General features: G+C 37.5%; 1 protein-coding gene across 1 annotated transcript in view; it reads left to right on the forward strand.

Moving 5' to 3' along the window:
• Positions 1 to 16,968, forward strand: part of LOC105478814 (NDC80 kinetochore complex component) — a 47,151-nt gene that overhangs the window by 1,345 nt on the left and 28,838 nt on the right. Inside the window, exons 2-8 of the mRNA XM_011736439.2 lie at positions 76 to 185; positions 2,092 to 2,169; positions 4,833 to 4,956; positions 5,056 to 5,228; positions 6,010 to 6,112; positions 13,659 to 13,748; positions 16,380 to 16,473. Of these exons, the coding sequence (XP_011734741.1) occupies positions 85 to 185; positions 2,092 to 2,169; positions 4,833 to 4,956; positions 5,056 to 5,228; positions 6,010 to 6,112; positions 13,659 to 13,748; positions 16,380 to 16,473 (763 nt within the window). The 5' untranslated portion in view covers positions 76 to 84. The remainder of the gene's footprint in view (positions 1 to 75; positions 186 to 2,091; positions 2,170 to 4,832; positions 4,957 to 5,055; positions 5,229 to 6,009; positions 6,113 to 13,658; positions 13,749 to 16,379; positions 16,474 to 16,968) is intronic.

Below are 16,968 nucleotides of genomic sequence, written 5' to 3' on the forward strand. Positions count from 1 at the left end.
TAAGGATAAATAGTTGCTTAATGTACCATCTCTGTCTGGAAAGGTTTTTTTTTAATACTGAATTCGTGAATGTAGGTCATCAGCATGAAGCGCAGTTCAGTTTCCACCGGTGGTGCTGGCCGCCTTTCCATGCAGGAGCTAAGATCCCAGGATGTAAATAAACAAGGCCTCTATACCCCTCAAACGTGAGTATTTCCCTTGTGGTTCCAGCTTGCATGCCTTACCATCTTAAGCCAAGTAATCATCAAAATAGTTAATACAAATATGTAATATGAGTGATGTCTTGGCGAATCTTGTCTGTTCCCAGGGGTACCTAATTTTAGATCAATGAAATCTAAAAGTGGACATGATACTCTGCTAGGTGTTGTGTGTCTCATTTATTTCTTAAATTCGCAAAGCCAAATGCTTTACCAGGCACCCCCTAAAAAGACTGTTAATTCTTCTTCAGTACTCTGTTATTTTTCCCTTTTATGCTAGAGCTACTTGTTTAAGCGGACTCTGTGCTGTAACTTACAGTTCACTGAGGTATCTCCAGTTAGCAAAGCTTCAGTCAAATCAGAGCAAAATTATTTGCTCTCATAATAAGGTATAATATAGTAACAGCCTACAAAACACCACTCCCCCAAACTCATTCCTCAAGATCTGCTGGAAAAAATATCTGAAAGAACTTGCTATCATAAAACTATAGTTTTTCATTATGAGTGATTATCTTCCAGATAAGAGAAGGCGATCTGTAAGCCATTGTAGAGCTGTGTAAATTCTTCTCTAGGACCGAGGTACGAATTACTTGCTGTTTTTAAATTAGTTGGATTTACATAGCATGAGCCTATGCTACTTTTAGAAATCTGAAATATTTATATATTTTTCCTTTTGAATACTGTAAACCAGGAAAATTTTTGTGCTGTTATACATTACTTATGCCAAAAAGACGTTATGCCTTTAATTGTATTAGAAGCTAAAAGGTCACCATTGTTTTTTGCCTGCAGTTTAGATAATGTAATAAGTGCAGCTACATTCTGATACAGAGTAGGTTCTAAAAGAAAAAAAAAAATGTAAATGTGGTTAAGATAATGGAAATCATAATGTAGATAGGATTTTTGTTCAGGAGAGAAGCCAAAGATTTAAATCTGCATAACAAGCCTTACCTTCGACCATTTTGTCTTAACTGGACTTCCTACCTACACTTTTCTTTGTCTTGGCAAATAAGTGAAATAAGCCGGGAATAGACAATTAAACAGCACATGTTCTCATAGGTGAAAGCTGAAAAAAGTTTATCTCATAGAAGTAAAAAATAAAATGGATGCTACAGGCTGGGAAGGGTAAAGAGAAGAGGGAAATAGGGAGAGATCTGTGAAAGGACACAAAATTATAGCTAAATAGGAGGAATAAGTTCTGTTGTTCTATAGCACTGTATAACGACTATAGTTAACAATAACATATTGTATAGTTTTAAATAGCTAGGAGAATATTGACTGTTCCCAACACAAAGAAATGATAAATATTTGAGATGATGGATATGGTAATTACCCTGATCTGATCACTGTACATTATATGTATCACAGCATCACTATCTACCCCATAAATTGGTATAATTATGTGTCAATTTTTAGTTTTTTCTGTTAATTTAAAATTAGAAAGTAATAATAATAATGATATTTAGGCCTGAAAGTATGTTCTGTGTCTTTGAGTTACAAATTTTCTATCTTGTTCTTTACCTTCAGGGGTGTTTTTCACCTTGTTTTTACCCTTTGGAAATGCAAATTTAGGGTAGAAGATGTTTAGATAGTTATTAAAAATGAGATGAGTAAAACAGACCATGCTGAGGTTAAAACAAAGACTAAATCTACCAAAGGGTACATATGCCAGAGGGACCTCTGCTGGTCCCCCAACATTACAAGCATTATAACTTATAGTACCGTGTGTAGCCCATCCTGTTTGTGACAGCTTTCATGACTGCTAAACATTTTTATGATTTTTGAATTATTTTTATATGTAGTGGGGAAGAGTTGTTGGTTCTAACATATTTCTAAAAGTTTCTCAAGCTAATTTTTATTTTTATTTTAAAGAGTTGTTTTCTATTTTTCTTTAAAGCAAAGAGAGACCAACCTTTGGAAAGTTGAGTATAAACAAACCAACATCTGAAAGAAAAGTCTCACTATTTGGCAAAAGGTAATTATAATTTTTATTAGCTCTAATAAAGGGATTCTTATAGCCATACATTGTTGCCCTCAGAGAACAAATACATTAGATGACGTGGTTCCTTTCGAGAGAAAAGTTATAATCTAGTTTTCCTCTGATTTTAAATGGTTAAAATTTTAGGTTATATCTGCTTTAGACACTATAGCTAACACATTCAGACCACTTTCATTGTTACAAGTAAATAGTTGATCGAAAATTCTATACCTAGCTTTCAGACACAGTGGAGTCATCGCATTTTAAAATAAGGAGTGGCCAGGCATGGTGGCATACCTGTAATCCCAGCACTGTGGGAGGCTGAGATGGGAGGATTGCTTGAGTCCAGGAGTCCAAGACCAGCCTGGGCAACACGACAAGACTCTGACTCTACATTTTTTTAATTAGCCAGGCAGGCATGTAGACCAGGTGCAGTGGCTCACACCTGTAATCCCAGCACTTTAGGAGGCTGAGATGGGGGGCTGAGATGATCTTGAGTCCAAGAGTTCAAGACCACCCTGGGCAACATTGCAAGACCCTGTCTTTACAAAAAAAAAAATTGTTTTTAATTAGCCAGGTGTGGTGGCTCACACCTGTAATCCCAACACTTTGGGAGGCCAAGGCGGGCAGATCACTTGAGTTCAGGAGTTCAAGACCCAGCTGGGCAACATGGTGCAACCCCGTCTCTACAAAAAATACAATTATTAGCCGGGGGCAGTGGCACATGCCTGTAATCCCATTTACTTGGGAAGCTGAGGCAAGAGGATCACGTGAACCCAGGAGGTGGAGGGTGCAGTGAGTTGAGATCGTACCAGTGAACTCCACCCTGGGTGACAGTGAAACTGTGTCTCAAAAAAAAACTTTTTTTAATTTAAAAATTAGCCAAGCATCATGGTGCACGCCTATAATCCTAGCTACTCAAGAGGCTTAGGCAGGTTTGCTTGAGCCCAGAAGGTCGAGGCTCCAGTGAGCCTTGTTAGTGCCACTGCACTCCAGCCTAGGCAACAGAGAAACACCCTGTCTCAAAAAAATAAATGTAAAATGAAAAAACATCATCTAGTCCAACATTTTAGTCTTTTTTTACAGTCTAAAAGGTTAATGAGAACTCCACAGTGCTTTTGTTTTATGGGCTATATCTGTCTAAATTAACTGTAGTAGAAAGTAAAACTGAGAAAAATTTAAAATATATATTCAATTTAAAATAACAATCCATTACATGGTAACATAAATAACATGTTTTCAACTTTTAAAAAACATATTTTCAAAAATATAACAATTTCAGTAAGAAGAGTGACATTGTTATACGTTTTTGCAAATCTCTTACGGCTTAATAGCAGACAGCTAGATTCTAATACTTGCTTCTGCATTTAATCAGTTACAGTATCATACATCATGTTACCAGCCTTTGGAAAACTCCACTGTACACTCATGAGAGATTGAAAATGAAAAGAGCAAATAACATCTTAGTTTTATCATAAAACTAGTTTTGACTTCTCAGTGATCCCTAGACAACACTTTGAGAGCAACCCTCTATCTGGAGTAGGTCAGTGGTTGTCTAGGCTGCAGGTTGCAGAAGGATTGACTGTTAATGGGCATAAGGAGACTTTGGGGGATGATAGAAATGGTCATATTTTGATTGGCAGAGGTGACACAAATGCGTATATTGTCAAACTTCATCAAACTGTATGCTTTAAACAGGTGCATTTTATTATCAACAAATTATGTCAATAAAATTGATATTTTTTTAAAGTGTTCAACCCCAAAATTAAGATGATAAATTATGTTGTTGTCTCGCCAAAACAAAACTTTCAGACAAACCTGTTTCTTCCATTGTTTTGAAAATATTTAGAGATGAAGTACTTGTCACCTTTTAAAAAATCTCTGCCATGAAACCAATTTGGTTTTATTGGTTTAAACTTCCATTTTTGGTATTTATTTCAGTTGATAAAAAATCTTAAGGTATTTTTGTAATGTAACTCATCTCAGAGCTAAACTTTAGAGGTGATAGTAATGAAATCTAATATTTGTGGAGCATTCCTATAGGCCAGACATTAAGTGTTTTATCTATATTAAATCTTTCAATCAATCCTCACAACTGCCCTATGAGAAGATAGTGATATTGTCTGCATTTTTTTTTTTTTTTTTTGAGATGGAGTCTCGCTCTGTCGCCCAGGCTGGAATGCAGTGGCGCGATCTTGGCTCACTGCAACCTCCGCCTCCCCGCTTCAAGCAACTCTCCTGCCTCAACCTCCCAAGTAGCTAGGATTACAGGCACCTGCCAACACATCCAGCTAATTTTTTTGTATTTTTAGTAGAGACGAGGTTTCACCATCTTGGCCAGACTGGTCTTAAACTCCTGACCTCATGATCCACCCACCTCGGCCTCCCAAAGTGCTGGGATTACAGGCATGAGTCACTGTGCCCGGCCAAGTGTGTGTTTCTTCTTGCCTTGTTTTACATCCTTATGTTTAACTGCTGTAACCTCATATTTTACTCTTCATTATTTGCTCGTTTTCTCTGCTTTAAATGAGATAAATCTGTTTAGTTATAAGAATGTAATGTTTGATGTTGATATTAAATTGCAAAACTGCCTTGAAATAATTTAGTCTTGATCACAGAAGGAAATAGTTTTAACTGGCTTTTTAAAAATATATTTCCAGAACTAGTGGACATGGATCCCGGAATAGTCAACTTGGTATATTTTCCAGTTCTGAGAAAATCAAGGACCCGAGACCACTTAATGACAAAGCATTCATTCAGCAATGTATTCGACAACTCTGTGAGGTACTTTAGGATTTTAATCTCAACTGTGATTGTTGTCATAGGTATTTTCCAATAATTTCGCATTACAAAATGTTTGGTGTTTCATAAAAATTATTGTAGTTTCTTACAGAAAATGGTTATGCACATAATGTGTCCATGAAATCTCTACAAGCTCCCTCTGTTAAAGACTTCCTGAAGATCTTCACATTTCTTTATGGCTTCCTGTGTCCCTCATATGAACTTCCTGACACGAAGTTTGAAGAAGAGGTTCCAAGAATCTTTAAAGACCTTGGGTATGTGTATTTCTCATTAGTTAGAGATGTGACTGGCACACAGAGACAAAACAAATTACATCAATTTGTAAAAAGTTTGAGTTATAGAAATAATATGTTTTAGGATGACCACTGGAAAAAATATATGTAGGATAAATTGAAGAGAAAAAAAGCAACTGCTTACAAAAAACAAATAAAAAGTGCTGGTGGTAGAAGCAGGAAGGATTAACAAATTGTTAGTAACTGATGAAGTTTGATGATGGATACAGACGGATTAATTACACTTTCTTTGTTAAGAAAAAAACTACCTGTAGGTTATTACAGAGCAACAGAAGATAGAATATAAAGCCCTGAACTGCTGAAGTGACAGAGAGTAGAAAAGACAGGCTGGATACCACAGATTTTACAGAAGCCAAAAAAAAAAAAACCAGGGTTCACGCCTGGTGAAAACAGAGTGTGATGAAATTGAAAGGGGGAAGAATGGACTTGGAGGTATACATACTTGTTGTTTATTGGGGGTATATTGAATTTGAGGGAACAAAAATCCTTTGGGAGAGTAGTCCAGCGTTTTGGTTGTATAGATCAAGTTCTGCAGCTTGAGGGATAGATGTACAAAATAATCTACAGAGAAATACACAGAGATTAAGATGACTAAGGATAGAATCCCAACATATCTTACCTCTACACAAGTCAAGACTGGGTGTATATGTGGAATTGTTTAAATGTAGCTTCTTGATTAACCATTATGTTTAGTAGATTATAGTAACATCAAATTAGCTTATGTTTTTCTGATTTCTCATAGGTATCCTTTTGCACTATCCAAAAGCTCCATGTATACAGTAGGGGCTCCTCATACGTGGCCTCACATTGTGGCAGCCTTAGTTTGGCTAATAGACTGCATCAAGGTATTTGATTTGTTCTTTTGAAATATATACATGGGAAAGGGTTTTTTTCCTCAAAAAGATATTTTTCTCTCCCAGTCTTTTGACAGTATTCTCAAAGTCTGCTTCAAAGTTTTCATTTTTCAAAGCACATTTAATTTTATGTTTTTCAAACAATTATCACGAGGTAAAAGGAAGAAAGTACCAAATTGACAAGGAGATTATTTATTATCATGAGGCTTTACAACTCAAAAAATGAATCAATAGGAAATTCATTTTTTATTTTCTCTCATGAAATTCATTTTCACCCCCCTTTTTTTTTTTTTTTTTTGAGACAGAGTCTTGCTCTGCCGCCCAGGCTGGAGTGCAGTGGCGCAATCTTGGCTCACTGCAACCTCCGCCTCCCGGGTTCACGCCATTCTCCTGCCTCAGCCTCCCGAGTAGCTGGGACTACAGGCGCCCACCACCACGCCCGGCTAATTTTTTTTTTTGTATTTTTTAGTAGAGACGGGGTTTCACCGTGTTAGCCAGGATGGTCTCAATTTCCTGACCTCGTGATCCGCCCGTCTCGGCCTCCCAAAGTGCTGGGATTACAAGCGTGAACCACCGTGCCCGGCCCATTTTCACCCTTTTTAATTAAAATCCATATTCACTGCAAGAAGTTTGGAGAATGCAGTGATACACCCATAATCTCCAAACTCAGTGACAATAACATAAAACATTTCCTTGTGATAGTTTGTTTTTGTTTTGTTTTGTTTTGTTTTGTTTTGTTTTTGAGATGGAGTCTCGCTGTGTTGCCCAGGCTGGAGGGCAGTGGCATGATTTCAGCTCACTGCAACCTCCGCCTCCCAAGTTCAAGAAATTCTCCTGCCTCAGCCTCCTGAGTAACTGGGATTACAGGCATGCACCACCACACCCGGCTAATTTTGTATTTTTAGTGAAGACAGGGTTCCACCTCGTTAGCCAGGCTGGTCTCAAACTCCTGACCTCAGGTGATCTGCCCGCCTCAGCTTCCCAAAGTGCTGGGATTACAGGCGTGAGCCACCATGACCAGCCCCTTGTGATACAGTTTTAAAAGTGTGTGTTGCTGTGCAAAGTACTATATGTATATTTTTTAAACTTTTGATACATACCGAGAAATTTTTCTCTAGAAAACTTGTACCAATTAAAAGCTCAACAATGTTTGAGCACAGCCATTTTTCCAAACCGTAAGCATTGTTGTTTTCAATCTTTATCAATTTAGGAGGTGACAGATCGCTGTTTATATAGAAATGTATATGTATATGTATATATATGTGTGCGTGTATACATATATTTAAACAATTTATGTTGTTACCGTTATTTTTCTTTTAACTTGCTTGTACATGGTTTTTTAGGCACGTTTATATTTTACCATTTGCTTTTTGCTATGAATTTGAATCTGTATTAAACTTACTGATAGTTTTAATAGTTGGCAACACAACAAGCAAAAAAAATTGATAGCTAATTTTTTCTTAGTTACATTTTTTGTTTTTAAAGGTGAACTTTTTTACATTTATTATAATATCTACTCTCTTGATATTTTTCTTTTTTTGTATTGATTTGCAAGAATGCCATTTTGTTGCCGGGCGTGGTGGCTCAAGCCTGTAATCCCAGCACTTTGGGAGGCCGAGACGGGCGGATCACGAGGTCAGGAGATCGAGACCATCCTGGCTAACACGGTGAAACCCCGTCTCTACTAAAAAATACAAAAAACTAGCCGGGCAAGGTGGCGGGCGCCTGTAGTCCCAGCTACTCGGGAGGCTGAGGCAGGAGAATGGCGTAAACCCGGGAGGCGGAGCTTGCAGTGAGCCGAGATCCGGCCACTGCACTCCAGCCTGGGTGACAGAGCCAGACTCCGTCTCAAAAAAAAAAAAAAAAAAAAAAAAAGAATGCCATTTTGTTAAGTCAAAAATGGTTGAGTCAGAGAAATTAGCTCCTGTCTCTATGGTGCAAGTAATTTTTTTCTCCCTTTCTTTGTTTTTTAATTTCATGTGCTGTTTTGTCTGTTCAGAAATGTGAGTTTTTATCTAATTTAATGCGGTCTCTCCTGTTGTAGCTTCTGAGTTTCCTGTCCTACTTAGTGCTAGAATTCCTAAAGCTAATACTGTTCCTCTGACATTGTCTTGGCCATCAGCAAGCCTTTAACTAAATGAAGTCAGGCACTGGGTATATGGATTTTGACCCAGGAGCCATGCTGATACATATAGTACCACCCATTGTCAATAGAGCAGAATTCCAATGCCATAGCCCACTAATAAAAATCCAAGTTTCATTGGACTTTATATAGAACATTCATGCATTCAACTTGTTTCTCTCCAGTGATGCCCATGGACATTTGATATCTACGTTTTTGCTCTCACCATCAGATATCCCCATTGTCACTAGAACACTTAACCCTTGTTTGCCTAAGCAGTTTATGATATTGTGTGGTTGGGAGATAGCATGTGGAGCTTGTGGATTACTTACAGTAGCTTCACTTGGGGAGGGGCCTCTTGCGATACCTCCAAGCCCCTCTTTTTTTTCCTTTTTCCTTTTTTTTTTTTTTTTTTTTTTTGAGACGAGTCTCACTTTTTTGCCCGGGCTGGAGTGCAGTGGTGCAATCTCAGCTCACTGCAACCTTCACCTCCCAGGTTCAAGCAATTCTCTGCCTCAGCCTCTTGAATAGCAGGGATTATAGGCACCCGCCATCACATCCAGCTAATTTTTTGTGTTTTTAGTAGAGATGGGGTTTCACCATGTTAGCCAGGCTGGTCTCTATCTCCTGACCTCGTGATCCGCCCACCTCAGCCTCCCAAAGTGCTGGGATTACAGGCGTGAGTCACCGCGCCCGGCCCTCCAAGCCCATTATTTAAGTTGGAATCCCCTCCTTTTTATATTGCTTTGCATGATGTGATGTATTAATCCATGAGAGACTGCAGGTTTCTTTTTCTAATTTTCTCTCTCACTTAACATAAGCCTAGAAATTTAGCCACATTTAGGAAGGCTTGTTTTCCTCCCCAGTGTTTTTTAAAAAACAATTTTTCAAATTTTCTCCTAGTATTTTTATGTGTATTTAAATTTTTGTGCTGTGTTTAAATCTTAATTCATCTCCAGTTTATGTTAGTAAAAGAAAGACAAGGTCTTCTTTTTTAAATGATTCACTCATGTATCTCAGTCCCATTTATGGAATAACTGATGTTGGCCGGGTGCTGTGGCTCATGCCTGTAATCCCAGCACTTTGGGAGACTGAGGCAGGTAGATCACCTGAGGTCAGGAGTTAGAGACCAGCCTGGTCAACATGAGAAAACCCCGTCTCCACTAAAAATACAAAATTATTAGCCGGGTGTGATGGTGCATGCCTGAAGTCCCAGCTACTTGGGAAGCTGAGGCACGAGAATCATTTGAACCCAGGAGGTGGAGGTTGCAGTGAGCCAATATCACACCACTGCACTGCAGCCTAGGCAACAGAGCAAAACTCCATCTCAAAAATAAATAGCTGATATTTTCCCCACAGTTTGAACTGTCACCAGTATGTTCTTAATTAAACCTATTTCTCTGCTCTTTTTTTTCTATCCCTGCTTCATGACCATACTAATTCCTGTCACTTTCTAATATATTTTATGTAGAGGAGGAACTTCTTTTTACAATGTTAGCTATTGTCATATCCTCACTCTCTAAATTATTTTTTCAGATTTTAACAAAATCTTGTGATTTTGTTATTATTGATATAACATTGAATTCACGATATATAAGGGGAAATTTCCATCCTGTCAATGTTTAATCTTGTCATTTGGGAACGTGTTAAATCTCATTTATTCATCTCTTTTGTTCCTTCAGTAAGATTTTGTTTTTGTTTTTTGTTTTTTCGTTTTATGGGGTTTTTTTGTTTGTTTTTGTTTGTTTGTTTGTTTGTTTTGAGACAGAGTCTTGCTTTGTTGCCCAGGCGGGAATGCAGTGGCGTGATCTCAGCTGACTGCAACCTCCACCTCCCAGGTTCAAGCAATTCTCATGCCTCAGCCTCCCAAGTAGCTAGGATTACAGGTGCCCACCACAACGCCTGGCTAATTTTTGTGTTTTCAGTAGAGACAGGGTGTCACCATGTTGGCCAGGCTGGTCTTGAACTCCTGACGTAAGGTGATCCACCTGCCACAGCCTCCCAAAGTGCTGGGATTACAGGCATGAGCCACCATACCTGGCCATGTAGTTTTCTTAATATCAAACAACTTTTTTTTTTTTTTTTTTTTTTTTGAGGCGGAGTCTCCCTCTGTCGCCCAGGCTGGAGTGCAGTGGCGCGATCTCGGCTCACTGCAAGCTCCGCCTCCCGGGTTTACGCCATTCTCCTGCCTCAGCCTCCCGAGTAGCTGGGACTACAGGCGCCGCCACCACGCCCGGCTAATTTTTTTGTATTTTTAGTGGAGACGGGGTTTCATTGTGTTAGCCAGGATGGTCTCGATCTCCTGACCTCGTGATCCGCCCGTCTCGGCCTCCCAAAGTGCTGGGATTACAGGCTTGAGCCACCGCGCCCGGCCCAAACAACATATTTTTTATCAATGCCATGTGTTTTGTTACTATGATGAACAGGTTTTCTCTTTTTTTAATTCTATTTCTATGGTGATTATTACTAAAAGAGTTTTTTGTGTTTACTACCCTTATTGAATTGCTTTATTTTTTTTTTTTTTTTTTTTTTTTTTTTTTTTTTTTTTTGAGACGGAGTCTCACTCTGTAGCCCAGGCTGGAGTGCAGTGGCCGGATCTCAGCCCACTGCAAGCTCCGCCTCCCGGGTTCACGCCATTCTCCGGCCTCAGCCTCCCGAGTAGCTGGGACTACAGGCGCTGCCACCTCGCCCGGCTATATTTTGTATTTCTTAGTAGAGACGGGGTTTCACCGTGTTAGCCAGGATGGTCTCGATCTCCTGACCTCGTGATCCGCCCATCTCGGCCTCCCAAAGTGCTGGGATTACAGGCTTGAGCCACCGTGCCCGGCCTCCTTATCGAATTGCTTTATTACAACTACTGTTCTCAGTTGATTTCTATTACTAACCACTGTTTTTAAATTAAATATTTTTCATTTTATCATTTAGTATGATGTATTCAATAGAAGATAATGTTTTTCATGTTGAAGTTTATTCACTTTTATCAAGAATGATCTTTGAAGGTTATCCTATGCTTTTGCAGGATGTATTGAAATTATTGTTGTTGTCTTGACCTATCGATCTAATATGTTGATTTCCTAATGACCTCTATTTGTTCATTGTTTATTATTCATTATGCTCCTGAATTGTTTGTTCATGCTTTATAAATAAACTTTGATTTCCTATCTCACTATGCCTCCTTGCACAGAACTTGGCAGATAATCAGTCCTTATTATGGTGTCTAAGTGATAATAATTTAGCCAAAGTTACCATGTCTTCTCTACTAAGGACCATAAATAGGAGGGTTGCATACCCTTCAGGAGCGTCTTGTTAGCCTTTTGGTTAGTGATCAAAGTGAACTTGGGCCTGACTTATCCCAGATCCCTCTGTGTCCTTTTCCTCCTCTGATGTCTCACAATATTAAGAAGTGGTGTTATAGTAGAAAATGCCACCTGTAGATGAAAACATGATCCAAATCTATACTTTTTATATCTACAATTACAGGTTGATACTATTTCAACCAGTCTTCCTAGTTCGTAATTGTTCAGTCCTTTCAGTAGTCTTTTCCATAGCTCTTGGGGTCTGTATGTCCCTGTGTAAGGCTCTCCTTGAATCTTGCAAAGTAGCAAGAGTTTTCACAAGGACCTTGACAAGGTGACAGAAACTGTCTTTACCCTGCTGACAAGATATAAGATTCTGTTCCTTATCTTGGGTTCTGCCCTACATGTCTTTCAGACTTTATTAAATCTATGTGTTGGCCGGGCACGGTGGCTCATGCCTGTAATCCCAGCACTTTGGGAGGCCGAGGTGGGTGGATCACCTGAGGTCAGGAGTTTGAGACTAGCCTGGCCAATATAGTGAAACGCTGTCTCTACTAAAAATGCAAAAATTAGGCATGGGGACAGGCACCTGTAATCCCAGCTACTCAGGAGGCTGAGGCAAGAGAATCGCTTGAACCCAGAAGGCGGAGGTTGCAGTGAGCCAAGATCTCGGCCACTGCACTCCAGCGTGGGCGACAGAGGGAGACTCCGTCTCAAAAAAAAAAAAAATCTATCTGCCACCTGAGGCCTTGTCAAAAAAAAGACAAGATAAAAGACCCAGTTGTTAGAGCTCTTCTACATCCTCCTTAGATAAACAAAGAATCTTCTGAGTGCCTTTAGAATAGGAAAGGGGTAGCAGGGCAAACAACTCTAGGGTAAGGACATTGTCTCCCTGAGAAATCCTGTATGTGAATTCCAAGATGACAAAACTTAATTGTTTTTCGAAACCCCATTCTTCTTTTATGTACTCCTAATGCATAATCCTTTTCCTAGAAGTTAGTATTCTTATACTTAGTGTTCATTATACTATTAGATACATATTTATATCTTGGCCAGGTGCAGTGTTATTCCCTGTTATTGTTATTATTGTTATTCCCTGCACTTTGGGAAGCCAAGGCGGTTGGATCACCTGAGGTCAGGAGTTCAAGACCAGCCTGGCCAACGTGGTGAAACCCCGTCTCTACTGAAAATATAAAAATGAATCAGGCATGGTGGCTCATGCCTGTAATCCCAGCTACTCCGGAGGCTGAGACAGGAGAATCACCTGAACTTGGGAGGCAGAGGTTGCAGTGAGCCGAGATTGCACTACCACACTCCATCCTGGGTGACAAAGTGAGACTCCGTCTCAAAAAAAAAAAAATACATATTTATATCTAGATACCTATATATCAAGATAATAATAGATATTAATAGATATATTTATATCTAGTATATCTGTGTTTATATCTACATTTATGTATATTTATAGCAATTTCATTTAAATTTTCTATTTTTTCATGTTTTAAATGTTATATTTTTAAAAGAACATATAAAAACAGGCATTCCAAAATAGAATTTCTATGCCTTAAAAACCTTTAACTATTTTCCTTTTAGCTTGTCAATTTTAAACATCTGAATGTTTTGCTATAATTTATGTTACACTTTCAATTGAAACTATTGTATTTCTAAAGATTTTCTATTGTAAAATTTCGTCTAAAGTTCATATTGTACATACTGAAAAATTATTATTGACTCACCTTTTATGTGGCAATTCTGTTTTGGATTCTTAAAGTTGCATTAAAATGTGTATATTTGCTCTCAGTGGGTTAATAACAGCATAAAGGTCAACATTTTTCCCTGTAGGACGGAAGTAAATATAGAGTCCGTCCTTTCTAGATCCTGAAGAGTTTAGTTACTAAACGAAAGGGTTTTGAAATTATCAAAAGGATACCTTCAAATTGTTTTATTCAAAAGAAAGTCAAAAGTGTTAATGTGTTCAATGTAATGACCTATGAAAAGAGACTTTTAGTTACACAATAATGTAAATGCTTCTAAAATTGACACTAAAAACAGAATTTGCCAAAATATGAAAGTTGCATTTTTCAAATCAACTTGCTTTTCTTGCTTGTGTACTAATTAGATACATACTGCCATGAAAGAAAGTTCACCTTTATTTGATGATGGGCAGCCTTGGGGAGAAGAAACTGAAGATGGAATTATGCATAATAAGGTACCATGTATTATCATAAACTGTAATGATGAATTGCCTTGGTATTATTGTGTCACTATTGGATTTAATACAGATGCCCCTCGACTTATGATAGAGTAATAAACCGACTCTAAGGTGAAAATATCATGTCAAAAATGCACTTAATACACCTAACCTGCCAAACGTCATAGTTTAGCCTAGCCTACCTTAAACATTCTCAGAACAATTAAACTAGCTTACAGTTGGGCAAAATTATCTAACACAAAGCGTATTTTTATAATAAAGTATTGAATAGCTCTTGTAATTTATTGAATACTATACTAACAGTGAAAAGCAAAAAGGTTGTATGGATACTTAAAGGATGGTTGCTACTCCATTGCTTTCGAACCATCAGAAAGCTGAAAAATCTGAAGTCTAACCATCGTTAAGTCAGGGATTGTCTGTATATTCTTTTGTAGAGTTGTCTTTTTGCTTCCTGAAAACATTCTAAATTTGATTTTTTAAATATTAATGGATCTGTTTGAATCACATTATAATTTCTTAGAATTAACTAGTCACAAAAATTTGAAAATGTTAACTAAGTAAAAAATGGAAGGAGATTGAATTAAATCATAACACGTTATATGTTATAGACGTAATGTTTATTTTCCTCCTTTCTGTTGTAGACTGAAGATATCAATATTGGCAACATTATTTTAATATAATTCTTTGTCAATACAAAACATAATAGGTTGAGTCTTAAGATATTGCATGTGGGTGGGTTGTTTATTTTGTTTTGACCTTTTTCATTAGTCATATTGCCACTTAGCTCAGAGTCACCACTTCCAAAAGTGGTTGGGATAAAAGAAACATTAAGATTATACATTAATATTTCCTAGCATACATAAAAAACCAGTCATCACACAGGCCACTTAGAAGAAAAACTATTCCTCTGTTCTAATTCTAACCTTCATTCTTTGAAAATTTTGTCACAAAAGAAAAGTGGGAATAATTTCAGTCCCATCTTTTATGACTGCCTGGGATGTAGTTCAAAGATACATCAACCGACTAGTGTTGGCATCATTGCCTTTTTCTTTTTAACAAAAAATAAACACACACCTTTACTACTTCAACAATGATCCCAGCTGGAAAGGCTCCTAGAAAACCTTTGATCCTCCCCTTGAGAAAATTATCCTCACACATTGCAATATGTATATTGGGCTGCCTCTAATTGCACCTCAGTTTTCACCCAAGTACATTACAACATCTATTAAATATTAAATGTCTTACCAGACACAGTGGCTCACACCTGTAATTCTAGCACTTTGGGAGGCCGAGGTGGGCAGATTGCTTGAGCTCCGGAGTTCAAGACCAGCCTAGGCAACATGGCGAAACCCCATCTCTACAAAAAGTACAAAAATTAACTGGGTATAGTGGTGAATGCCTGTGGTCCCAGCTACTCGGGAGACTGAGGCTACAGGATCACTTGAGCCCAGGAGGTCAAGGCTACAGTGAGCCAAGATCATGTCACTGTACTCCAGCCTGAGGGACAAAGTGAGACCCTATCTCAAAAAAAAAAAAAAAAGTGTTAAATGTCTTGACATCCATCCTAAAGGTTAAAAATTATTCTTGCTATCTGAGCTATTATAGCTATTATTTCAAATGACAATATATAAAGAAGCACATGGGAAACTATAAAGTACTGTTTGTAATTAAAGTTGTCAGAGTATCTGTCTTCACAAGATTCTGATACTCAGTTTTGTGAGTCCACAAACTCAATATTTTTAAACCTATAAGATCAAAATTGACCAAGCTTAAGGAAACTGATTCAGTCTTACCAAATTCACAGCAACTGATTTGAAGGAGAATGAAAATGTATTAATTTACCATCAGTGATACACTTTTCCAGTTACAGGAATATTCAGACTACCTATTCAGAGTACTCACTTCAAAGTCACCTTAATAAGCAACAAATTAGCACAAAGGGAATTGGTCTGTCTTGAGGGATATTTACTTCATCTAGGCTATGGAAAATGCTGATCATCCATTCTTGCCTTCTCATAAAATTTACATTCTCAGTGACCAAAACATCTCATGAATGCAAAATATAGTGTTATTTTCTCTTGGATAAATGTTAAGAATTCTAGTATTGTGCTGTTTGGATTGCTACTCATCATGCACTTCATTTTGTAGACTGAAGTTACAATGTAATTGTAGCCTTCATTAATTACATTTGGGTTTTTGCAATTAGACCTTCTCAATTCAATTGGACTTAGATGATCAGCAGTTTATTTAAATTTTTCATCACGTGCTTTATTCCTAAAGATGATTAAGTTTGTATATTTCATGTTGAATTACATGTATTAATAAGCTTCCTTGTTTGTTTGACCTTCTCAAAATTCTGAAGGTATGGCTTACTGTTTTTAAATATTGCCTTTATCCAAATTTAAGTGTTATTTTATCCTCATTATTCATATTTAGAAGTATCAGACTAAATACATCTGTATAGCATAATTATATAGCCTAGGTTTTTGTCTCTTACTTATAGGTTCATCTGACTACTTAGTGTTTCTGACTATTTTTTAAATTCAAATTTAAATTTCTACCTAGAAAAGTGAAACAAACCAAATAGAGAATCATGACTTTGTTTTTATAATCTGCTTAACCCCATAGTTGTTTTTGGACTACACCATAAAATGCTATGAGAGTTTTATGAGTGGTGCCGACAGCTTTGATGAGATGAATGCAGAGTTGCAGTCAAAACTGAGTAAGTGATCTTGTTCTTAGGGTGCTTGCTTTTGGTCATTTAACTCAGCTCATGGAGTGGTAATTTATGTACCATATCCAATGTTCATATGAGTTACTTACTTTAAATGTATCTGGATGCCTACTGATTTTTATCTTTGTGGTTTCTTTGGTGTAGAGTAGTTAAGCTAAAAGAATACTAGTGTTGGAGCCAGACCTGTGGCAGAACCTCTTACAGTCTGTGAGGCCTTAATAAAATGTTTGACCAATCTGACAAAGTTTAACAGCAGTAGATGTCAGTGTAATAAAGTACCAAACATGCTACCAGAAGCACAGACGATAATTAGCAAATGTTATTCCTCTTGGGGAATAATATCCCTATGTTGTCCTTGCTTACTATTTGAGAAATTAAAGCACCAATTAGTCAAAAGACCTAAGATCTCTTTCAAAATTTGTGGCAAAAGTTAACAAGACATTATACTTCCAAATATGTAAGGAAAATCTTTTCTTTTTTTTT

This window comes from Macaca nemestrina, chromosome 19 (genome assembly GCF_043159975.1).
Source record: "Macaca nemestrina isolate mMacNem1 chromosome 19, mMacNem.hap1, whole genome shotgun sequence".
Lineage (NCBI taxonomy): Eukaryota > Metazoa > Chordata > Mammalia > Primates > Cercopithecidae > Macaca > Macaca nemestrina.